The following is a 26,513-nucleotide window of genomic DNA, read 5'->3' as shown; positions in this document are numbered from 1 at the left end:
AGGTATTTCCATTTCAAAAACGGTTCAGAAAGAAAATTGTTGAGTCTGACTTAAATTTGTGGCCCCACCATGATGCGTGTGACTTATACACGCTGTCCATCCATGTTATCACCACATTTTAGGGTATGAGCAAAAAATTGAGGTAGTTCTAATGCTCAAGTGGACCACATCATAGGAAACAGCAGCCGTAAGACGTATACTGTTGAAAGTTATTTCCTTCCTAGGGCCCGTAATGATGTGTATTTGTCATCTAAACTCTCTATGAGATCACATAGAAATGGATAAAAGGGAAAACACAGATATCAGTTAAATCCAAAACTTTTGGGCCATACCAGTTAAGCTTTAGATGTGCCTCATTTTTCAGCTCAATCCCTAAAATGAGATGGTAGAAGGAATGGACGGCATAGATAAGTCACATACATCATGGTGGGCCTCATAAATTTTGTGCAATTCAATAGTTTGAAATGAATATGCCTGTCAACCTTTTTGGGAAAACAGTAAAAATTACAAATGGAAATAATTATTATCCATTTACAACTATGTACAAAGGAAATAAAAAATCAAACAGGCCCTTTAGCTTTTACTTTCCCATGTTTGGGAAGAGTTTAAGCTTGGATTATGTCTATTTTAAGGTAACCTGAAATCAGACCCATTTAAAGGCAAGTTATAGGTTAGGTTTGACTGAGTTAATTTTTAGAGGTTTTCAATGCCTGAATTGTTTAGCAACTTGGTTTGATATCTCAAGTCCAAACCCACTCTTAGGTAGATTTCTCATGGTCTAAATCAAAATCATTTAAAAACTAATATTGAGTTTACTTGGGTCAAGCAGCATTAATTTTGAATGATTCCAAACAGAAGTAGATTGCGACTTGATGGTGCATTTAGTAAACTTTGTGGGGCCTACTATGATGCATGTATCTTATTTGCGATTTCCATCCATTTTACTAACTCATTTTAGGGCATGAGCCTAGAATAGGACTATAGCTCCAGTGAAGCACACCAAATAGTGGGAATTAACTGACAACAGTTGAAAAGTTATCAAAGGCTACAAAAGTCAAAAGTCATGGATGGAGCTGATATTTATGTTTTCCCTTCGTCCCTGTCTATGTGACCTTATGAACAGTTTGGATGACAAATACATGTTATTGTAGGCCCTATGAGGGTTGGATGACAAATAAATGTCACTATGGCCATAGGAGGGTTTCAACCGTGGATGTCATTGTCTTGATTATTTCATGTGGTCCCGTCCACTTGAGCTTTGGATGTGATTCAATTTTGGGCTCATGTCTTAAAATGATACGAAAAAAATGGATGAACAACCTAGATAAGACATACATATATAGTGGACCCCACTGAGTTTACTCAGTAGGCAATCCACTTGGGTCCCAAACAAGGATTTAATTTTGAGATGTCCTACCTATGCTCTTAGGACATTCCTTCTAGCTGGCCTTAATGAGACTAATTTAATAATTGATATTGAGTTTGGTTAGGGTTGAATGGGGTTAATTTTAAGAGGTTTCACTGCCGGTCCATTTAATATTAGAGTTGAATTTTTTTCAATCGTGAATTGGGTGGTGACCCATAGCTATTTGGTGTAAGGACTTTGTGGGGTCTACTATGATGTATGTGTTTTATCCACAGTGTCCGTTCAATTTGCCTGCTCATTTTAACGAAGGATTCAAAAATTGAAGTATATCTAAAGTTACATCACAGAAACAGTTGGGATTGAATGCCTATAGTTGAAAATTTCTTGCCTACCACTGAAAACTTCTCAGGGACCACATAAGTTTCTGATTAAGGTGATATTTATGTTTTCTCTTCATCCAGGTCTCAGTGACCTTTTAAGCAGGCTAGATGACAAATAACCATTACTGAGACCCAACGAAGCTTTCAATGATGGACATCATCATCCCTTCTGTTCCATGTGATGTGATCCATTTTTGCTTTGGATATGCTTTATTCTGGCTCTTGCCTTAAAATGAACCAGAAAAATAGATGGACAGTGTGGATAAAACACATACATAACGATGGGCCCACAGAGTCCTGAGGTTTTGGGCCACCCACAACAGGGAAGGGAATTGCATACTGAGTAAACAATGTAGGGTCGACCGTGATTTATGTATATAAATCAACTATGTCCATCCATTTCAACAGATAATTTAGGGCTTGATCCCAAGTATATACAAAGCTAAAGCGGACCTCACCACGGAAATAGTGTGAACTGAAACTCCACCGATGAAAATTTTTTAGGGCACATAAATTTTGGATCAAGCTATTATTTGTATTTTCCCTTCATCCATGTCTTTGTGATGTTATTAGCAGGTTGGATAACAAATAAACATCATTATAGGCCCTAAAAATGTTTCAACGGTGAAAGTCATCATTACCACGGTTCCTATGATGTGGTCCACTCAAGCTTTGAATATGCTTCAATTTTAGGGTCATCCACTAAAATGATATGGAAAAACGGATGGATGGCATGGATAAACAATATACATTCACATTGAGCCCAACTGAGTTGACTCACTACGATGCAAGCATACGCAACTCGATTTGCGTCCAACCTTTGAAATCGAATTGTGCCCTCTTATCATACTGAGTAAACTCAGTTGGGCCCTCCGTGAATGTATTTAATTTATCCACGCCGTCCATCCGTTTTTCAGATCATTTGAGTGGTTGATCTCAAAATTAAACCATATCAGAAGGTCAAGAAGTAAACCATACCACAGGAAACAGTGGGAATAATGATTTTCACTGTTGAAACCTTCATATGACCTACGATGATATTTATTTGTCATCCAACCTGTTCATAAGATCAAAAATACATAGATCAAGGGAAAAATAAATAAAATTATCTGCTTGATCCAAAACTTCCATAGCCTCCAATAAATTTTCAATGGTAGACGTTCAATTCATATATTGTTTCCTATGGTGTGGTCCACTTCAGATATTTATATTCTACATGATAAAATTATCTTTTAAAATAGATGGATGGAGTGGATAAAATACATAAATCACGGTAGGCCCCACAGGGTTTACACAGTACGCAATCAGCTTCCCCAACCTTTTCAACTAAACGTGCTCCACGTGTCCGACTTTTAGACATGGACTCAGTCACCGGGTCAACCTGGCATATCCGTACCCCTCCTTTTCTTCGTGGGATAGCAATCGCCAAAGGGACATCATGTAGGGATGTACACCAGGGAGTTTCAACTCTTGCCCGGGTGGTAGACTCCCGGGCGTTTCTCCCGGTCAAGGGTTCAAGCATCCATACGTGGGGAAATTCCACTAGCGTGAGTGTGTGTGGGTGTGTGTGCGTGTAAAAAAAAAAAAATTTTAATTAAATAATTTTAAAAAATGTAGGGGTGTACCCCCAGTTGATTGAGTCAAGCTAGTGTCAATTCGACTTAGCTCAGCCACTAGCTGAATTCAACTCGAACTCGGCTTGGCTCGGTCCTAGAGCCTGGCTGGCCAGCTCGGCTCGGTTCAGCAAGCAACTTGGGCTAGTTCGAGCCGAGTTTGCCGTTGTAGCATTTTCACAAACACTTAAACTACACCTTTAAAATCTCACTGTATTTTGACAACAGCAATTGTTTTATAGGTATTTTATCAAATGACTTCTAAGTAACATTAAAAAAAAAGTATTGGTTTCATAGACATACCTTCTTTGCTATCGGCCACACTTAAGACGTGTTTGGATCGCAAGCCCAGAATGTACTGTATTGTTTTATTTTAAAATAATATATTATCTTGTATTTGAATTGGATTTGAAATCCGATATACATTAGCCGCCTATATACATCTCCGAACCAGAAACGGATGAGCACACGTCTCTGTTCTAACATCTACTCAGACAACGGATCTGCAAACAACCCCAATTTACTATCAGAACCTTAGTCTTCAAAGAAAAACCCAAATTTTTATAACCAATCAAACCTATTACAAGACCATAATCCCACTTTGCCCCATCACACTCTCAATCATCCAAAGACGCTAAAACAAATCAAATCTAATCCTGCTTTGCCCCATCACACTCTCAATCATCCAAAGACTGATTTTGAATTCCACCTCTTTCAAACAGCTACTTCCATCTCAAAAAGGTAGCTTGTTCGTAGCAGGAATTTGCGAAAGCAATCAAAGGAAACAAATGATATTTTTTAACGAATTTGGCAATGTTGGGGTGGAATTATCAACATTAAGGGTTTAAAATACCAGAAAAAACAAGGAATTAGGGTTTTTTCACTGGAGGGACCTGCTCGAACTCTGGAATCAAGCTCCTTGTGCTGGAGGAGCTTTTTTCGGTACCAACTGACGACACTGCGGCGACGTACTGCTTCTTCTCCATTGTTCATCTTTGAATCGACGATTAATAATTAATCAGATTTTTTTAAAAAAAAAAAAATTGGGAGACAGAGAGGTTGCTTTGGAGAAGGGTAACAAAAGAAGGAAAGTAGGGCTGTTGGAATATTTATAGAGGGGATGAGATACAGTAGAGCCGGAACAACTGTGATATGGTAGAGCCATCTCTTCACGGGATAAATGATTAGAAGATGTGTAAATTAGGATACTTTTCGTACTAGGGAGTCCGTTCCTTGAACAAACATTGAATTCGGTAAATTTGCTAATTACATTTCTATACCAAACATTCTATTGATCAATGATAATACTCATGGATACAATGTACAATGTCCAGAGTATATGCATTTTATAGTATTACATCGCAATACAATACTATACGCGAATCCAAACAAGCCCTTATTTGAGTCATTTCATCAGACACTTGGTGAGCAACATCAGTTTCAAAGTAACCGAGTCATTGTGTTGGTTTGATCCAAGTTCGATATGAGCCGGGTTCGATCCAAGTCGAGTCGAGTTGGGGCCAGCTCGAACTCGGCTCAAACTCATTTTCGAGCTTGAAAAATCAGCTCAACTCGGCTGGAACTCAACTTCAACGTCTGATCAAGCTTTTTCGAGTCAAGTTGAGCGGGCTAACCGAGCTTGCTCGGTTCGTGTACGCCTAGGGACATGTAAGGAGAGACCTATGATACCACCCCAGCACACGTACAACAGTTTCCCGCCTGTGAAAGATCTGGGCCATGTACAAGGTAGGGATCCACATGAGCACGCTCTAGCTCAATATCCAAGCCGTTGGTTTTCTTCCTTCCCAACTGTCCATTCTCCTCAAACTAACGCGACCCCGTCTGATGATCCAATTAGCCTCATTCATGATCCATATGTAAATTCTAACTTAGGCTCCACTTGATGTTTGGGTCCGATCTTTCACACGTATTCTAATTAGGTACGTGTGCCTCGATTCATCTCTTCAATATCTCTCCCCGCGAATCGCCGTATCATACCCATGGGAAAATACACTGAAAGTTGTATCTGAAATTAATATACATCGTTTCTATTTTTGCTAAAATCTCATGTTTTCATAAAATCCGATCCCTGTAAGATATTTTCATCATAATAAATATCACATTTGGAAGAAAAAGAAAACCGAACCGTTTATTTGTAGGGCCACACCATTGAAATTGACGAACAACGGATAGTATGAACGTGTGTGGTCCATATGATCATTATATTGTACAAATTATCATTAAATATGATCTTCGTGTTATGTACATTCGTTTCACGGCTGGGATATTGTATTAAAGTGACAGATGATCAGTAAAGAGGAACGCTGAATATTACAGTTAACATACAATGTTGTATTTGGTCATACACCCCCCCTCTCTCTCTGTCAGTTTCTTCGGCCCTTCCTCCCTGGAAACGGATTTTGGCTACCATACACCCTCTCTCTCTCTCTCTCTCTTTCTCTCTCTCTCTCTCTCTCAGTTTCTTCAGCCCTTCCTCCCTGGAAACGGATTTTGGCTACTTGCCCTTGCCACCAGCTCCATAGCTGATGGTCGGTGCTCTGTGGGCCCTACTATGATGTATGTGTTTCATCCATTTTTACCTATCATTTTAGGGCTTTATGCAAAAAATGAGAGGGATTTTAATCTCGGATGAACGACACCATAGGAAAACAACAGCGATTGGATATCCACCATTAAAATCCTCCTAAAGCCCAGTGAATTGTTTATTTGACATCCAATTTGTTGATTAGGTCATATAGACCTAGGTGATGGGAAAAAAAACAAAGATCAGCTTGACCCAAAACTTTTATGGCCCCAAAAAGCTTTTAATGATCTACGTTCATTCAACATTGTTTCGTGTAATGTGGTCCACTTGAAATTTGGATATACCTCATTTTTTGTCTCATGCACTGAAATGATCTATAAAAATATAAAAATAGATGGAGAGATAGATGAAACACATATATCATGATGGGACCCACATAGCACAGACCACTAGCCATTGGCTGGGGCAGGGGAGTAGCCCATCCAATTCGGTAGCCAATCTCGGGAAGGAAGGAAACGGCTTGGCTACTTCCCTTGCCACCGGCCCCAGTGGTGCGTGGTCAGTGCTCTTTGGCCCTTACATTATGTATGTGTTTCATCCATTTTGTTCATCCAATTTTTCAACTCATTTTAGTACTTGATCCCAAAAATTAGAGGAATATAAATCTCAAGTGAACCACACCATAGGAAAGCAATAATGATTGGATATTGACCATTAAAATCCTCTTAAAGCCTACTGTACTGTTTATTTGACATCTAATCTATTTATTAGATCATAAAGGCTTAGATGAAGCGAATAAAAAAACAAAAATCATCTTAATCCAAAACTTTTATGGCCCCCAAAAGGTACTTAATCGCCGATGCTCATTCAACACTGTTTCCTGTAATGTAGTCAAATTGAAAATGTAATATTCTAATTTTTGGTTTCATACCATAGAATTATCTGAAAATATAGATGGACAGCATGGATTAAACACACATCATGGTAGGGCCTAGAGAGCACCAACCACCAGCCATTAGCTGGTGGGAGGGGGAGTAGCCAATGCGTTCCCTTTCTCTACGTGTTACTGTAGAGTAAATTTATTCTACACGGGCTGCACGTGGGGTCAACAGGCCTGTGTTCATGGAATCTAACCCTTCCATCAGGATGATACTACAGTTAAAGACGGAAGCAACAAAAGTCGGGCAGATCCAACCATCATGTTGGCCACTGAGGGGTTGGTGATTTTGTACGGTTTTCCATTGTTTGCTGTGGTAGAGTCCACTGTGAATTTTTTAAATATGGATGGGCACGGTTTCGGTGGATCCCTAACTTTGGGGTTGACGGTGATGTATGTTACTTACATCCATACTGTCCATCCGTTTTGACAGCTCATTTTAGGGCATGATCCCAAGAACGAAGTAGATGTAAATTTTATGTGGATGGAAACAGTCGTGATTGAATCCCCACCATTAAAAACTTCAATGGGCTCCCATCATTAAAAACTTTACGGAGACTACTGGAATGTTTATTTACCATCCACCCTGTTGATAAGGTCACAAAGACCTCGATGAAGAGACCATAGAAATATCAAATTAATTCGAAACTTTCGTTGCCCACAAAAATTTTTAATGGTCAATTACCACTGTTTCCTGTACTATGGTCGATCAAATTTTTGAATCATGACCTAAAATGACTTTTTAAAATAGATGGACGGCGTGGATATAAGGCATATAGATCAATGTGGGACTCACAGTCAGAGATCCACCACTTGGGTGGATCGGGATCCACCAGAGTGCATTATAAAATCAGGCTTATAAAATCATTCGATAAGCCACAACATTAACCAAAAAAAGAAAAAAAGCCAAAATTCATGTGGGGTCCACATGGAAGTTCGAACGGCCTGATCTTGGCGCATCCAAATTTCATGGTGGACCGGCCCTGCTGGACGGTTTAGCTGCCGCCAACACACCTGGTGGGTGGACCTACACTCAGCACGTGTAAGATAAGCTTATTCAACCGGGATAAGTAGAGAAGCCGCAGAGGATCGGCCTCTCCTCTTCTATCTTGTTTGTCTTTCCGGTAAAAATCTCAAGACAAGGAGGCGGTGCAGTGGCTTGAAACCGCGATTCTTGCGTCGATTTTCCGCTATTTTCAGAGGCGAAGCCGCTAAATTCAGTTTTAGATTAGGATCTCCTTCAAAGCCTGATATTTTTCAAATTCCCGCTATCCCCTTATATTTGAAGGCGAAAAAGCAAGGAAAAAAGGAAGAAGAAGAAGAAGGTTGGTTTCTCCTTTTCCGTTTCTACCCCTCTTTTATTTCTAGGGTTTTTTGTAATCTGAATATAGATTCATATTAGAAAAATCTCAATATGGGGCTGTGTTTTTCAAGGAATTGATATCTAGACCCACCTTGTTTGATGGACCCACCCTCTCTCTACTTTTGGTAATAAAACAGTACAAGCTGTGCTGCTGAATTACCAAAAGTGGAAAAGAGAGGGTGTGTATCTATCAATAATAAGGATTGATGTATGCAGTGGTTTCCCAAATTCAGAGACATGAATTGAATTACTCTCCTCTCTCTATCTCTCTATTTTCATCTTTTTAATCTTTGTATTTTCAGTGGAGACGATGCGAAGGCATGTAATGAAAATTGCTGATGGGCGTTCGGCATTCTGGAGATTGAATTTTCCAGTATTTTCTAATTTCCTGTGGGGAGGCCTTGAAACGGTATCTCTAATTCTTTGTATTATCTGTGGAATTATCTATTCTATCATGTTATATTTTTTTTTTCCCTGCTGAAATTGTGTGTTTGATTTTTTTCATTGTAATTTGTAAATTTTCGAGGTGTGTTAGGAGAAATACTATTTTTTAGAACCGTGTATTGTCGACCACATCTTGGAATGGCCTGATTTTCAGTGCGTCTTGTTGTCCTAGTGGGTATTGTCAAATGAATGGATTGTGTGGCATATAAACACCATGGTGGACCCAATACACAATTTGAAGGTTTTAGTGTTGGATGTCCCCATCCCAACTGTTACCTGTACAGTGGCCCAGCTGAGTTTTGGATTGGCCTGACCTTTTGAGGTAAGTGCCAAACACTGGCTGCAAGTTGTGGCCTCAGCCTTTTCTCTCTATCTTTAGTGCCAAAAGTAGAATAGGGGTTGTGCATCTAAAGTGAGGGTTGGGCTGGGGTGGTAAATGAGATTCTCCGTAGAGAGCACTATAATTGGGACGCGGATTGCCTGTCCCCACGGCCACAGGAAGTTCCTGTAGTCAGAAGCTGTGTGGGGCCCATGGAGATGCCCGTGACAAATCCACTCAATCCATCAGTTTTGCAAGACCATGATAGGACAAGAGTCTAAAGGTAGGCAAATCCGAAAATCATGTGGGCCATACCACACGAAACAGCAGGGTTTGAACGCCCACCATTTGAAACTTTGTGGGAACCACAGAAGTTTTGTATCAGGATGATAGTTGTGCTTACAGTTTATCTGAGTGGTGATAACCCTATGAACGGTTTGGATGCCATATAAACATCATGGTCGGCTCTAGGAAGGTTTCAACGGTAGATGTTTCCATTCCCACTGTTTTGTTTGGTGTGGCCCACATGAGTTTTGGATCTGCCTGATCTTCAGATTTGTGTCCTATTGTGGTCTTGCAAAACTGATGGACGGAGTGGATTTGTCACGGGCATCTTTGTGGGCCCCACATGGCTTCTGACTACAAGAACTTCTGTGCCCATGGGCATAGGCATTCCATGCCCCTACAATTGACAAAGATTAAAATGAGAAGAAAACAAGAAGAATTGCCTAACTGTAGGAGATAGGACTGCCAGAAATAGTGTTTGTCTTGAGACACCTTGTCAACAAGATCTTCTGTGCTCGATACCATTGATCTCACAAAATTCAATTGCATACAAATCAAATTTTAGGATTTTAGTTGTATGAACTAAGGATGGGTTTGTGTTGCTATTTCATAGTTTTATTAGTTTTGGATTTCTTTTACTGAGATTAAAATTGGGATGCCTAATTGGGTTAGGTTTTGGAGGTCTTTTGGGGTTTCATATGGTTGTAAAATTTGTAGTGGGATTCATGCAGGGGAGTTTTGAATTGAGAAATAAAGAATCGTCATTGTTTTAGGTGTCTCTTGTAGAAGTCCTTGTAGAGGCTTTCCACCATGAAGACCCTTCTAGATCCTTACGCCCCTCCCCATGTTAGTATGGATGGAGTTGAGAGGGAGGGAAACTACCATTTGTATGTTTGGGAAGCAATGTGTTTGATCCAATACATTTCCATTGCCTCATAATACGATGTAATTCCATCCTGTTGAACATGTGGATGAATCATTGATTTCAACCATTTGCCTACTGCAATAAAGAAAATCATATATATATATATATATATATATATATATATATAGAGAGAGAGAGAGAGAGAGAGAGAGAGAGAGAGAGAGAGAGAGGCATGCTCACCTACGCACCTACGCACGTGCGCACCTTTGCACACGTATCATGGGTGTCGAATCCGAATGGTCCATAAGATGCGGAATCCCATGAAACCTCAGGGGGTGAATTTTCACCCTGATCTAAGATTCTGGTGGACCATAGAAAAATAAATTCAAATCAAGGGAAGAAACTGTTTGCATTTTTCATGGCCCACCGAACTTTTGGTTCAAAGTAAAAATTGGTACCAAGGGGTTTCAAGAGGTTCTGCTTCATGTGGACCGTTCAGATTTTTGAGACTCATCAGATATGATGAGTTCTCAGAGAGAAGGAGAGAGTCGTGGAGTTGCACAGAGAGAGAGAGAGAGAGAAGAGAGAGAGAGAGAGAGAGAGAGAGAGAGAGAGAGAGAGAGAGAGAACAACACCACCTTACATTAGCTATGCCCTTTGAAGGAAGGATCCATACTGTTGAATAGAAAGTCTGCAAATAACCTGCCTAAGAAGCAGGTTGGGCGAGTTGACATCAGGCCGACCCAACCCAATACCAACCCTATTCTTTTTTATGACTGCAGTGCAGCGCATAAAGGCCCGTGTTTAGCGTCTTCCAGCACTCGCCCTTCCTTGCGAAGCTTACCCCAAGATCATTGAGTCCGACGCTTCAGAAATTGGCTGGGGCGCTATCCTTAAGCAGCTAGCTCCAAGCGGTACTGAGGAACTAGTTCAGTTCGCCTCTGGCACTTGGAACAAAGTAGAAACTCTTATGACTATAAGAGAAAAACTTTAGTAGCTGTTTCCTCACTTGGTGACCAAACGAGTATCAAAGCATCACTGGGAACTACAACATCTCAATTTTTATTTTTATTTATTTATATATTTTTATTTTTTGAGAATTAACGAAATTGCATTAAAAAGGAAAAACATATACAGCAGAAAAGGAAAGAAGAAACAAAGGACAAAAACAAAAACTAAGCAAGAAGGCTACGCTGAGATAGCAAGAGCCTTTAAGCAGCAAGAAAAGCAAAATCCACTTCCCTTAAGGAGTCAGCGTACATAGCCCATTCGATCACCAGATTTAAAGCTCTAAAGGAAACTGTCTCAGCAGAGGAGGAAGAGTTACGAAAGCATCTATCATTCCGTTCAAGCCATACAGACCACTAGATGGCGAGAATGACCAATCTCCAAATCCGCGTCTTCGTCTTCCCAATCCTGATGCCATGCCAAGATTTGAGCAGAAGATCTACTGAGCCTGAAATGCACCATTGGATGTTGAATCTTCTGGCAAACACAGCCTAGATAGAAGAAATAAAGGGGCAGTGAATCAGCAGATGGTCGATCGACTTTGCGTTCTTCATGCAGCACAAGCATATATTGGGAAGAACCATCCCTCTCTTCCCCAGATTGTCGACCATCAATATTTTCTTGTTGGTAACCAACCAGGCAAAAGCCACAATTTTGGGAAGGGCCGAATAAGACCACACATGAATAGACGAGGAATCAGATGAGGTAATCTGCATGGGAAGAAGATGATTGTAGAGGGATTTGACTAAGAAACATCGAGGATTTCTTCTTTCTCCAAATGATTCTGTCCGTGACGAGGGGATTAGGATTAGTACTGTAGATACATTCCAGCAACTTGGCGTAGTCAGGGATCTCCCAGTCTTCTAAATTTCTTCTGCAACAGATATTCCATTCCACCTTGCCTTCTATTAAAGAGAAACATTCAGCCACACTTATGTCTGTGTTGGGGACTAACCTGTAGATAGAGGGGAAGACATCTTTAAGGGGGCTATCTCCAACCCAGAGGTCCTTTCAGAAACTGATCCTATTGCCAATACCAGGCTCATAACCAACGCCTTTGAGCACCTCATTTTGGAGGTGAATAATGCTTTTCCAGATAGTCGAGGCCCTGTATTTTGACGAAGGATTTGTCCACCAGCCCCCGTGCAAACTTCCATATTTACACTTGATTATGGAATTCCAAAGACTGCCACTTTCCGACCCTAATCTCCATATCCACTTCCCGAGCAAGGCCCTATTCATCTGCCTGAGATCTTTGATGCCTGCTCCACCGTCTCTGTGATGCTTGCAGACTTGCTTCCAACCCATTAGATGGAATCTCTTCTTATCCTCTTTTCCGTGCCATAAGAAATCCCGTCTCAGTTTGTCAATAGCGGACAGAATAGAGGTTGGGCATCTAAATAGAGACATGAAATACAGCATTTCAAATTGGCTAGGCCAAATGTTGCCTTCATCCTCAAATTGTTTCCCATTTCATTCATGTGCCTATAGTTGATCATTTCAAAATTATCAAGCAAATCTTATGTTATCAAAAGCACTATTCATCATGGATCGCCATTTTCTACACAAAAGCAAAGTTGATTTACATGGGGTTGTACATGCTGACTGGGTTGGATGTCCTGATACTAGACGCTTGACATTAGGGTATGAAGTTTTTCTTGACGCAAATTGTGTTTTGGGAAGTCCAAAGCAGCCCAACATGGCTTGATCCACTGCATAGGCAGATTGTTAATTCTCACTTCTATAACAGCAGAATTGATGTGGATCACGTACATTATTCTTGATATATGCATTTTTCTATCAGCTCCACACCAACCTCTTCTTTTTTTTTTTTTTTAATAACCAAATTGCCTCTCATACGGCATCAGATCCTGTCCATACTCAGACAAAAAACAGAGTTGGATTATATCTTTTCTAGAGAGGGTAGCCTTTGGGTTCACTTGTTCCATCATGTCTTTAGCTTGCTGGTATCTTTACAAAAGTCTATTGTGTATGATGTTGTCGAATCACATATGCAATCATGTGCGATCTCACAATCGCATATGCAACCGCTTATTTTATTTTTTATTTTTTGAAAAATTTAAAAAAAAATTTGAAAAATGTGGGAAAATTCAATAAAATTGTAAAATATATATATAAGAAATTAAGGGAAACTTATTAACTTAATAGATAACTAATTTTACATATTTAAAATACATTTGAGATAAATAAAATCAATTAAACATCAAGTGCTTGAATCTTGATCTTCCATCTTCCAAGAGAGGGAATGTAGGGGAGAGAGAGAGAGAGAGAGAGAGAGAGAGAGAGAGAGAGAGAGAGAGAGAGCTTGGAATTAAGAAATGTAAGAGAAGAAGAGAGTAAGAGAGTTTTGGAGTGAGAATATTGCAAATAGAGGAGGTTTGGAAGCCTTCTTATAGGCAAAAAGTTGTTCTTTTGCAAAATAATAATAATAATGTGCCAGCTGTTGGCCAATATGAGATCGCATACATTGCATATGCAATCGCATATGCCACATATGCGATCGCATATGCGATCCACATATGGATATGCGCATATGTGGTCGCACATGAAAATAATGATTGTGTAACTCATTTGAATTTGCAGTACAAGTTGGTTGTTTGGTTGATCTTCATACTCAACTTGAAGGGGGTGATATCTTTTTAAAAAGAAGGGAAAAAAAGTTAAAGGGGGTGATATCTTTCCAAAAAATAAAAAAAACTTAAAGGGGCCGATAAGGACTGGGATAACAATCAAGCATGAGATTTTCATATATCTTTGGATACCCATGAAGTGTCCCAGTATAGAAGGCAATTAGTCTTCTTAATCTCATCAACCAAGCAAGTTAATGATGTCCCCTTTTTGTTGTGGTTGTGATCTTATGATTTGTTGTTCTTAATCTTTATGTCTTGTCCATAAGATAACACCCTTATTTTCTCAAATTTCCTATACTTCATTTTAGAAAATCTCTATTCATAAAGGTATGTTGCATGCGCACAACTTGCCTACCTTATTCCAATTACTCTGCATGTTTCATTTGTAATCCGAATGTTTTAGGTGGTGTAATTGATAGTAATAGTGATGAATATTTTTACTATTGTCATACGTAAGGATTTTATATGCTTATTGTTTTAAATGATGAGTTTTTTAATTGCAAGACCAGGCGGATGCATGTTGGTCGAAATTCAAATGCAGAATCAGTTCCCCTTTCCCAGCCGGAAGCAGTTGCGGGCAAGATTTGATTAGTGAAAATCCAACCAGGTTACAGTCAAGGGAATATGCTACTTGTGCTAAGTTGTTAGAAGCCCCATCAAAAGATTCTTCCGTTTCTGATATGTTGATAGATTCCTTTGGGAGGTTACATACATATTTGAGGATTTCTTTAACAGAGCGTTGCAATCTTAGGTGCCAGTACTGTATGCCAGCCGAAGGTGTTGAGCTTACTCCCAGCTCTGAACTTCTATCGCAGGATGAAATCATTCGGCTGGCGAGTCTCTTTGTCAGTTCGGGGGTGGATAAAATTCGGTTGACAGGTGGGGAGCCAACCATCAGGAAGGATGTTGAAGATATCTGCTTACGTCTATCTAACTTGAGGGGACTGAAAACGATAGCCATGACTACTAATGGGATTGTTCTCGCGAAAAAGCTTCCTAAGTTGAAAGAATGTGGGCTGAATTCAGTTAATATCAGCTTGGACACATTGGTTCCCGCAAAATTTGAGCTCATGACAAGACGTAAAGGGCATGGAAGGGTTATGGAATCAATTGATGCGGCTGTGGAACTTGGATACAATCCCGTTAAAGTACGTTTCGTTTTCCCGAATGTATCTTCCTTGTTTCCTTTGCTCGTTTCACAAAGCCATTTGACTTGTTCCAATTCTACTAGCAAATTTTCATATTAGTTATGTGTTTTCTGCTCATGGAATTCTATGTTCCATGTATAGTCCTTCCTGTGCAAGATCTCTAAGTATGCTGTGCTGTATGGTTGTATGGCAGGTGAACTGTGTTATAATGCGTGGACTTAATGATGATGAGATTTGTGATTTTGTAGAGCTGACACGGAATAAACCAATCAATGTCCGTTTCATTGAGTTTATGCCTTTTGATGGAAATGTGTGGAACGTCAAGAAACTGGTTCCATATGCAGAAATGTTGGATAGAGTGGTAAGGTAGAACTCTGACAGATATTCCAGTGTCTTGATCTCAGAAGATCTTAGGGCCTGTTTGCAAGGGGGTTGGTGCTGAATCTGCTGATCAAATTGGAGAGGACGGTGCTATCCATTCATTTCAAGCAGGATATAAAATGAAAAACATTGGGAAAAGGGTTCCTTTTAATACGATTCTGCTTCCTCTCAGGATTTTTTGGATAAATCCAAGCGCTTGATTTTTTTTTCTGATTCCAATAATTTGGGATGAAAAATCTGAAAAAGTTGGGATTCACCCTCCTCCCAAACAGAGCCTTACGCATCTATTCTTAGTTTGTACTGCAAATGGCTTGACCAAGTTTGTGATGATGATGATGATGATGATGTGCATTTGAGCAGGTTCGCCGGTTTGATGGTTTGAAGAGGCTTCAGGATCACCCCACAGATACAGCCAAGAATTTTATGATTGATGGGCACTGCGGAACTGTTTCATTCATCACATCAATGACTGAACATTTTTGTGCAGGTTGCAATAGATTGCGACTTTTAGCTGATGGGAACTTTAAAGTATGTCTCTTTGGTCCTTCAGAGGTATACGATCTTTTCACTCTTCACTGCATTGAAAATTATATTATGCAGATTTAGTTCCTTGAGAGAATGTGGATGACTTCCTGTCAGATATTTATTTCTTATTCTTATTTACTTGTTACTACCACAGGTAAGTTTAAGAGACCCCCTTCGCAGTGGTATTGATGATGTTGGGCTGAAGGAAATTATTGGAGCTGCGGTAAGTAGGATATCTTTGTACTCGTGATTATTTGAGTTGCATACTCAAGCCATGCAATGTTGATTAGGGTGGCAACGGGTTGGTTTGGTCCAGGTCAAGGTTAGCCTGAGCCTGACCTGTTTACTAAATGGGCTAAGAATTCAAGCCTGAACCTGACCTGCGACCCATTACCCTGTGGGCCAACCTGACCCATTTAGATTTCACCAACCCAATTTGTTGTAATCGGGTCAGGTTCAACTGACCCGACCCCTTACCTCCACACTTGGGTTTAAGAATGGAATATGTGGCTAAAGTTATGCCTGCCTGGTCCAATTAGTGAATGCATACAAACGTAGATACATTATGTGCATGTATCTAATTAACGTATATTTATATATTTTGGGTTTTGGGTCATCTGGCCCAGCCCAATAATAACTATATGGGTGGGTCAGGTAGGGTCCAAACTGAGCCTGACCTGCTTACTTTAATGGGCCACTTTTTCTAACTAAATCTGCTCACTACCCATTTGGCTGGCCCAAACCCGCCTCAGAAGTGGGTCTGGCTAGTTGACCTGTGGGCCAACCCAACTCATTGCCACCCCTAATGTTGATTGTCAAACTCTCTCTTATACATAGTAAAATTTTAATGTAGAGGCTTCATAATTTTTTGTGACACTCTGTATGGCCATGAAACTTTTATGGGGTTCTAATAACATGGCCCAACATACAAGTACGTGTTGGGTTCTTGGACGCTTGTTACTCACAATCTATATCTTATTAAATTAAATGCAATTCTCAGTTAATATAATCGATGGTTGTTTTATCAGGTGAAGAGGAAGAAGGCTGCTCATGCTGGGATGTTTGACCTAGCAAAGACAGCAAACAGACCCATGATACATATTGGAGGTTGAAGGCTTGGTACGCCATTTTTCTTGGGATCTTATATGCATTGGTAAAGAGGATGATAGATTGATTGCATTTGCGGCTGAGATCTCATGAAATCTTCTTATCAACAAATGTTCACCTTGAGCGTTAATGGAAGATGTAGACTAACCAGAATCCTACTCGGATTTTACTGTGAAAGTATTTCTTTTCTGTTCTTTTTTTTTTTTTTTTTTTTTTTTTTGAAACAATTCAAGGGGAGGGGGGCAAAGGCCACCGCAAGGGAACTGAAAAGCAGCACAAAAACCCAACCAAGATAGAATACAAAATGATGAAAAAAGAAAATCCTTTTGAGCCATAGGCCCAGAAGAGCCTTCCTAGCAAGGAAGCACCCACCTAGTGCCAGCAATCAGAAACCGCCGCCCTGCAGATTCCAGCCATCCAATCTTTTCTCACTGTAGATGCCTGTAAGATAGGTTATTTAAAATGTAGCTTACTACCTATCCAGGAAACTCAAAAGACTTCCAAACAGATGGGGGCTTGCATTCCTGTAAATGGACCCATATATAAACTAGACTACTGGCATGTTACCCGGTATGACTTTTTTCTCACTAGAAAGGGGGGAGCAGAGTACCAACAAAATGCAGAAAATAATTTATAACAGGATGCATCTTGAATTATGAGATTCCGATTTGGGAGTGGTTCTTTATAAGTAGACATTGCAACTTGTTTAAAGTGGCGCTCCTGTCCGGTTTCCATGTCATGTTGTTATGCTGCCCATGTTTCCCAGCATATGTCAATCCAGAGACGATTAGGGTTTCATATGCGTGCATGTCTTGAAACTGAGCTACCATGTGACGTTACACAACATGTGGATGTGGTTGATGTATCAACTTGCATCTTAAATTGGAGGTCATGCCTGATTCTCACGTCATCCTGGCATCCGCCAATGTGGGTGCCTCTGCAATTTAGCACTTGAACCCCACATCAACTTCATGGCTAAAACATCTTTTCAGAATGCCACAACCCCCGTCCTCCAAACTTGGTTGATGACAGGCTTGATCTGTTGACCTGTCATCATCACATTCTCATTGATGGATTCTGTGGCCGGGAGCTTTTAGTGCATCCTGCCATCACATTGTTCATGATGCCAAAATGTGTGCAGATCGAGTACTTTCCATTCTCATTCTTGGGTACATCCAACAGGCTCCCTTCTGCATTATTTTTGTTTTTTCCCCCCTTAATCCTGATCAAAACCATGACATGTAAGGAAGATGAGCTATGATTTTCCACGTTACTGATAGATCATGGTTTAATTCCATTGCTGAAATGAACTTGGTTTTGAAGTAAACAGACTTATATTGGGAAATTGTCTCTTAGAAGTGTTTCCTTTCCTTGACAGGTTCCTCAAGAGTTCATGTATCATGATACAGCTGGAGAAGGTTAATGAGCTATTTATTCTTTTTTGGTATGGTTTCTCTTAAACCAGTCATTGTCTTCAACAACCAGAACCCAGTTTCTGTATGTTGCATGTTGCTTGTTGTATATTGCAAGTTCAGATGCAGTTGGATGGTGGATGCCAGTGCGATTGCAAACCCACTTCCATCATGGATTGTATTTGTTTGAAATAACATTTTCTTTACCTTAGTATCTTCTAATAAGGATGAAATTTGTGTTTATGATTACAGAGTTCCACCAAATGAAATCGATATTCTTTTTCCTTTTTTCTTTTAATGTGTGATTGTAAACTGGGCAATGCATCCGGATGCTTTCATGTTTGTTTTTTAATCTAATTTCAATATTTATTAATTTGAAATTTTTTAGAATTAGTAAAAAAGGGGATGATTAAGACCTAATTTCTTGTATAGTAAGATTATTTTCCTTGGTTATTATTAAATAAAATATTCAAATGGAACCATTTCTGGTAATGGGGCACCACCCCTATGTTAGTTTAGCACCATTTAAAAGATGGTGGTGACTGTTCAACCATACACTTAGCATAATGGTAGCATAGTTGTACGGCGATCATAGCTGACCCAACTGTAGATGGAGCAAAACTTTGAAATTTTGCACTGAGAAGATGATATCAGAAATCTTATTTTACACTTCAAATTTGGAGCACTCACTGTTTCACTTTTAACCACCCATTTGATGGTCTTTAATGGATGTTTAGGATTGCTTGATCAGTGTTATTCTAAAGATATGCTCCATTCACAATGGGTCTCACAATTTGGATGCTCTGAATAGATGTACAGAAGTGGCACATGACGAGAAGGATGCGCCACCAACATTTTCAAAATGGTGCTAAACTAACATAGACACAAGCGCTATTTCGTTTCCCTTTTAGGGATTTTTTCCAAAAAAAAAAAACTTAATTAATATAGAATCTACTATCTGAAATTTTCTTAAGAAGTTTTTCAAAAATTACCTCATTAATCGATATAATTATCATTCCACTACTTTTTCTTTTACTATGCAGGTGGGGCAAAATTCAGCAAATGGGCAGGTGGCTCGGGTGGGGTCCACCATGATATTTATGTAAAATCCACCCGATGACCAGGTGTGTCACCCCATGTTACGGTAAGAGCCCAAAAATCAGCTCCATTTGTGATTCAATGGACCACATGAGTTGAAACAGTGTACAGGGCAATGCTCGCCCTTCAAGTTGTTTCCATTAGTATGGCCCAGATGAATAACAGATGGGTATGATTTTTGGGCTACATTTCAAAATGTTTGTTTCCAATCTAATGGTTGGAGTGGCTTTCATAGGCCCTATAAAAATCAAGGGTGAATCTCTCTCAATTACCTTGTAAAAATGGAGGGTGAATCTCTCTCCAAATATGAGACTAAATATCTAATTGATGCAGATCCCATCAATATCAAGACTCCTCCCCACATTTTCTCTCTTTTTTTAAATAAAAATAAAAATAATAAAAAATAATAAAAATTATAATATCTGTGCATCCAATTGATTTTTGGCGGGACCCACTAAGATTTTTTTGTGAAATCCACTCCAACTATTAGATGCCTAATCCTTATTTAGTGCCAAAAATAAATAAATTGGGAGAGTGAAACATGCACCCTTTTTCTCACCAGGCCCACCGTGATAAATATATGAAATTCATTCCAACCATTAGATGCTACACCAAAATTTAGGGTCAGGGCATAAAATCAGGCTCATCTGAATTACATTATTTATAATCATGTGATTCAGGGCCTTGGTATAACATGAGGTGATGCAGCAGTGGTTGAGATAAGAGTTTACATAAAATGACAATGGGGCCATCCAAGCAGCCAACTCATTTGCTCACACACCCTACTAAGCGACCGTCAAAGAAATGCGAGGGACTGTGATGGAGATATGGTGTGATAATTACTTTTAAAAAGCCTTTTTGAAAAAGGTGATCCATATTAATTTGGTGTTTTTTCTTTTTAAAAAAATAATAATAATCCCGAGAATCAATTTAATAAGCCAGAAGAACAGGAATTAGTAGAGCAATCTCTTTACTGTACAAGTGGCAAAGGGATATACCAATCAGGTCCGTCCATTGTGTGGGCCTTGTGTTGGGTGGTATGTCTTCCAAAAACTGAACCTACGGTATCAATCATAGCCACCTAATTCTTGCATTTATCACTGCCCAAGTTTGACCGTCGACGAATTTGTCTCCTACCATCCATTTGAGGCCCACTGATCGAATAGTTAGATCACGTGATTGGTGTTGTTTTTGAAACATTTTCCACCGTGCCGCAGTCTGTTTAGGTGGGGCCATGATTGATTCATCTAGATCGTTGATTCAGTGGCCCCACCATGGACGGGGACGCACCATCTGCTAAACTGAAAGTTCCTAACCCTACTAAATTAGTAGTGGCCTGCTAATGTTAGGTTAAGAGAACTATAATAGCGGTTCGGATTTTATTTTATTTTATTTAAAGAGTCAAAGATTAGATACGTGACTATAATAATCCAATCTGGTAGAGTTTTGGTACATCTCTGTTCATAGTTTTTACCAAAGCCATGGGCACATCGGTCTTCTAACTGGTGTTGTGGCTGTTTGGTATGCGGGCTTAGAAGGGATGGAATTGCATTTGGTTGGTACAAATTTCATCCCCAGTTTGGAATAATGGGAAGGGTTCGGATTATGTGGGATGGAATTGCATTTAGTCCATGTGAAATTTTCAAGGATTTTGAAACCCAGTATACACATGGGCCACACATTTATGCATGTGTTTTATCCATGCCTGTCCATCCACATACATCTTTTAAACCTAACATTCTAGTTAAATGTGTGTATATCATTGTGTGTTTGGTTCGTTGATTACAATTCCATGATCCATCAAACAAGATTTTGCTTAATTTAATGTTTTTCTCATAATAAGAATTTTATCTCAAATATAAAAATTGGATGGTATTTCTAGACATTCAATCAATGATGCTAATCCCAACTAATATAATTTCTTACCATTTAATCCCATTGACAAAACAGACCCTTATTGCTCCATTGTAAAATCTACTCCACGATCAGGTAAGAACCAAAAGTTCAAAAGATAAGTGTAACTTACATGGTCTGCACCCATGGGAGTAATGTAAATTTACTCTCAAAGCTGCTAAGTTAGCGCATTATAGCCCACTTGAGTTCTTCATTAGGATGAATCTCTTAATCCCAATGAGTTAAACCTGATTAACAACTTTGATGAAAGATACATACATGGTGGGCCTCACAGAGGATAGGAAATGTGTTTTTAATGGTGGGTGTCCCATCCCACATGTTCCCTTTCATGTGGCCTATATGATGATCAATCTCTGGCTGCTCCTTTTGGGCCGTAGGAAAGTATCAAGGGCACACATGATGGATAAATTGAATGTACTGAACAGATCATGGTGGACCACATGCAACATGAATGTGTATTAGTCATCTATGCATAATGTATTTCCAAATGTAAAGACTTGATTGGGAAGGGTTTTTGGTTCAAATAGCTCTGTGTCATGACGTGGTTGTGGCAAGATTCTATCTTTTCATAACTTTAGTTTTTGTAACCCTGAAATTATTATTTTTATTTTTTTAAGGATGAAAATACCCCATTGCTATAGCTGTCCTTGGTACGATAGGTTCTAGTCTTGAAAGAAGAAATTTTTTTTTGTAACGGACACGGGTCCCATAAAAAAATAAAATTCGGCTCACTTGGCTCACTCATTAAACGATCCGATCCATTTATTTTAATTGGATAGCCATAAACTCACGATAATGTTTTTTTTTTTTTTAAAAAGTTATTCATGCCTACAATTACACTAATGTTGTGTGTTAATTCTAAATTATTTCATTTGGTGTGGTTCATCTACTATGAGTTTTGCCTTCAGACTTGAACTGATTATATAAAATTAAATCCCTTACATGTGGCGTATTAGATTTACTTCACAAAATCCAGTGGGCCCCACATAAGATGTGGATGGGTTCAAAACGTGAGGCCCTTCCGCACGAGGACTATATGATTGTTTTATTCTTTATTCCTTGGTTTTTTTTAAGAGATTGGAGGATTATATTTTTTTCCCTCTTCTTCATTCCTTGGTTTCCTTTATAATTGTTATTTGAGTTTTTTATATTTTGTATGAATACTTGAAGTTTGTGAAATAGAAAATTAGTGTGGAAGAATGTTGTAATGGATGAATTTTTATAATGGAAGAATGTTATAATAGAATAATATTGTAATGTATGAATTTTGTAATGGAAGAATGTTGTAATACATGAATGTGATAAACATTATAATTTATGAATGTTGTAATGAATGAATTTTTGTAATAAAAGAATGTTGAGATGGAAGTGTTAATGCACTTATTTGTCAATCATGTTAGTCCATGTATCAGTGAGTTAGTTGTGTAATTTAAAAATGAACACCAAAGACACAAGAGGACATGAAGCATGAAGGAATGAAGAACATGTAAATCATGAGGTGCCTTGATGACTCTAACCTTATACCTAGGGATGTACATCGACTAGCTGACCTCAGCTCGAACTTGGCTCGGCTTGGTTCGGTTAGCAGCTCAGGCCGAGTTCGAGCCAAGATTGAGCCGAGTTCACCATTGAGGCATTTTCACAAACACCTGGACTGCACCTTCCAAATCTCACTGTATTTGAGATAGCAGAAATGGATTTACATGTATTTTATCAAACACCTTTTAAGCAACATAAAAATCAAGAAAAAAAGGGGTGTTGGTTTCATATACATACCTTCCTTGCCACTAGCCACACTTCTTTGAGTCATTTCATCAAACACTTAGTGAGCAACATCAATCTCAAAGTAACCGAGTCACCGAATTGGTTCAATCCGAGTTCGATTCGAGCCTAGTTCGATCCGAGTCGAGTTGAGCTAGGGTCAGCTCGAACTCATTTTCGAGCTCAAAAAATCAACTCAACTTGGCTCAAACTCAGCTTCAAACTGAGTCGAATCGAGATTTTTCGAGTCGAGTCGAGTTGACCGAGCTAACTGAGTTAGCTCGGTTCATGTACACCCCTACTTATACCAAAACCAACATAACCTCTAGATGATCCATTCTTTAATAGGTAAAACCTCATTTAACCATTCATCAGTCTTAAGAGCTCAATTTAGGACATGATAAAATAAGGTAAAAAAGACTCAGAGTTGTTGTAAACTAAACAACCCAAAACAACAAATTTGTTGGTGAGTTCGATCGATCAAGGATGGCCAAAATAGTCAGGCAACATTTCAGGCCAAAGTCAAACAAAGTTCGATCGATCAAATATGTCATTTTCTTTCCATTTATGATTGTTGGAACTTGTTTCCTTCATAAAAGGGCATCCAGACCTTGGCATGTTGATATGTTTTGTACCTTTAGAGATTAGGTGATTCCCCACTCATATCTCTCATCTTAAGCCTCTAAACCTATGAGATTTAAGTCATCTTCTTAAGCTTTATTACTCTAATAAGAATTCCAACACCCATTATGAAGATGCACTTGATCTTCACCATATTCTTTAAATCAAACACTAGCTTATAAGTATATCATTGTCTATATCCTTTAGAATACCCATATACCCAACTCCAACCACCTTGGTCATCTCATAGGTGCATTGCATGCGAGGTGTTTGAACATGGAATTGAACCATTCAGTATCAACGAATGTGAGAGCAATTAAGAAGTTGACTCAAGCACAAGAGAGTATTGAACAAGCATCTCAAGAAGGCATAATAATGAGTCTTAATCTAACAAGTAAGTTGTCAATTGTAAAGTCCACACGCTTTTTACTTGTGCATAATTGAGTGTAAGGTTTGTAACTCAAACTTGAATATGTTCTTGTGTATGATATATGTTCTTGCATAGGATTGAATTTATTAGACATCAGGTGCACACATATTAGTTTTCATAAGGAGCCTCGGGGGAAGAGTGTATGTAGGGCCTTCGATTAGGATCACATTCATTGGACACATGTGCGTACTAGTTAGTCTGCATAGGGAGCCTCCGGCCGGAGTATACATTAAGCCTTGGATTGAAACTATTAATGGTTATTGGTTAGCCGATAAAAAACCAATTAAATATCTACGGGAACCACTGACATGGGTGGAAACATGTTCCTCCAACATTGGAGTGTATGTGCAGGTTAGTGGTTAACTCATGAGAAACCATTATAAATATTATAAATGAACCCGATTTAAAACCTCCGATAGTGACATACAGGTATACTCGATGAGTGTGTTCGCCGGGAGTGGAGTGGGCAAGTAGCCGAACTATTATAAATGTCTGTGTTTGAGATTGTTATTTGTGCACATTTTTATTTTATGCTTATGAGTTTAGTTAGTTGAATTATATGAATCTATGATTAGATGTATGCTATGTGTTGAATAATTAACACATCATACATATAAGATCACTATCTTGTGTTTATAGATTAGTTGCTTATATTGTTGCATCTATTATAGTCTATGTGATTGGATATGCCTTGGCTTGAAAGCTAAGCGTTATTTTCCATATTGAATTGAAGTAGTAAATTAATTAATTATGCAAAGAATTTTTAAGTAGTCATATTCACCTCCCCCTATGACTTAGCTGTAATTCTAAGCTCCATTAAACTTTTGTGTGTCGTGTTAGATAATTCATGCAAATTTAAGAAGTATGTTGTATGGTGGATAATTGATATTTACCGTGGATCGCCCATTTTCACTGTAGATCAGATATTCAATGTAGATTGTCGATATTCACTATGAACCGTTGATATTCACCATTAACTGTTGATATTAAGAGTGGGGCGTTGATATTCACTGTGGACTGCTAATGTTCAATTGGGGACCATTGATATTCATTTAGTCTTGAAATATCAACGATCCTCAATTGAATATCGGCGGTCTTTAACAGAATATCAGTGGTCCCAAATTGAATATCAGCGGGCATCAACTGAATATCAATGATCCACTTTAATAATATTCGTAGTCCTCGATGAATATTAGTGGTCCATTGCTAATATTTGCAGTCCACATTAACTTTAACTGTTAATATCAGTGGTCCTATATTAATATCTACGGTCCTCAATAAATATTAGTGGTCTACTATCCATAATAAAATCTGCGATCCATCTTGTCTCACCATTCATAAATTAAAAAAAATTAAAAATGGGACCCCCACACTTTTTTCCATTTCACAAACTCTCATTATTCATAAAAATAAAAATAAAAATAATCTATAACAACTATAAAGGGAACCACCACACTCTCCTCCCTTTCACAAACTCTCACCAATCATACTTAATCAGACAAAAAACAAAAACAAGCATAAAAGGAACCACCATACCCCTTATCTTTTACAAACTCCCACCATTTAAATTTCTTCAATTACAAAATTTCATCAATTACAACATTTATCCACACCCTCATTATCTTTCACAAACACCCATCATTTATACCCAACAAAAAAACAAAAAAAAATAACTATAAAAGAACCATCACACCCTTTTCTCTTTCACAAACTTCCATCATTCATTAAAAAAATGAAAAACGGTTATAAAAAAACAATTATAAAGGAAACTAAGGAATGAAGAAGGAAGTGAACCAAAAATGCAATCTTTCTTTCAAACCCTCCTCTTGGTTAAAAAAAATCAAGGAGGGAAGAATAAAATGACCAAATGATCTCGTGTGGCAAAGGCCTTACATTTTGAACTCATCCATATCTTATCTGGGGACTCATTAGGTTGTCTTGAAGCAAATCTATCCCCTTCATGTATAAGAGATTTAAATTTCATATCATTAGTTCAAGTTTGAGAACAAAACTCATTATAAATGAACTCCACAAGAAAAAATGATTCAAAATTAACATACAACGTTAATATAATTGTGAGCCATAGAGAACTTTAAACAGACAACAAAAAAATCTCTTTCCATGAGTTCACGATTGTTTGATTAAAAGTTGATTAGATCAACGAATGGGTGGGCTAAATTTATGTTTTTATTGATCTAAATTTATGTTTTTAGCAGGGATACGTTGATTTTTAAAAGTACATTTCTCTTTTCGGGATGGAAAAATAGTTCCAAGGACTATAAAAACTTATGTTCGATCCATACAGCCCCTGCCAAATAATAGTATAGAGCTATTTTGGAA

The 26,513-nt window shown here is 38.6% G+C and overlaps 1 protein-coding gene across 3 annotated transcripts; it reads left to right on the top strand.

Annotated features, from left to right (window-relative positions):
• The first annotated feature begins 7,926 nt into the window (after positions 1 to 7,926).
• Positions 7,927 to 18,596, top strand: LOC131222381 (GTP 3',8-cyclase, mitochondrial). 3 transcript variants are annotated; one of them, XM_058217425.1, is made up of 8 exons: positions 7,927 to 8,166; positions 8,507 to 8,613; positions 14,286 to 14,924; positions 15,118 to 15,285; positions 15,666 to 15,857; positions 15,985 to 16,053; positions 16,859 to 16,983; positions 18,316 to 18,596. In XM_058217425.1, the coding sequence occupies exons 2-7, from the start codon at positions 8,515 to 8,517 to the stop codon at positions 16,940 to 16,942; spliced, it is 1,251 nt and encodes a 416-aa protein (XP_058073408.1). In that variant the 5' UTR covers positions 7,927 to 8,166; positions 8,507 to 8,514; the 3' UTR covers positions 16,943 to 16,983; positions 18,316 to 18,596. The 3 variants fall into 3 exon arrangements, with proteins under 3 accessions (XP_058073408.1, XP_058073406.1, XP_058073407.1); XM_058217423.1 differs by having other exon boundaries at positions 7,928 to 8,166; positions 16,859 to 16,949; XM_058217424.1 differs by having other exon boundaries at positions 7,928 to 8,170; positions 16,859 to 16,949.
• Positions 18,597 to 26,513: the final 7,917 nt, after the last annotated feature.

The sequence above is a fragment of the Magnolia sinica genome, chromosome 13 (assembly GCF_029962835.1).
Source record: "Magnolia sinica isolate HGM2019 chromosome 13, MsV1, whole genome shotgun sequence".
Lineage (NCBI taxonomy): Eukaryota > Viridiplantae > Streptophyta > Magnoliopsida > Magnoliales > Magnoliaceae > Magnolia > Magnolia sinica.
The sequence above is the reverse complement of the archived record's forward strand: the minus strand, read 5'-3'. Positions and strand labels throughout refer to the sequence as shown.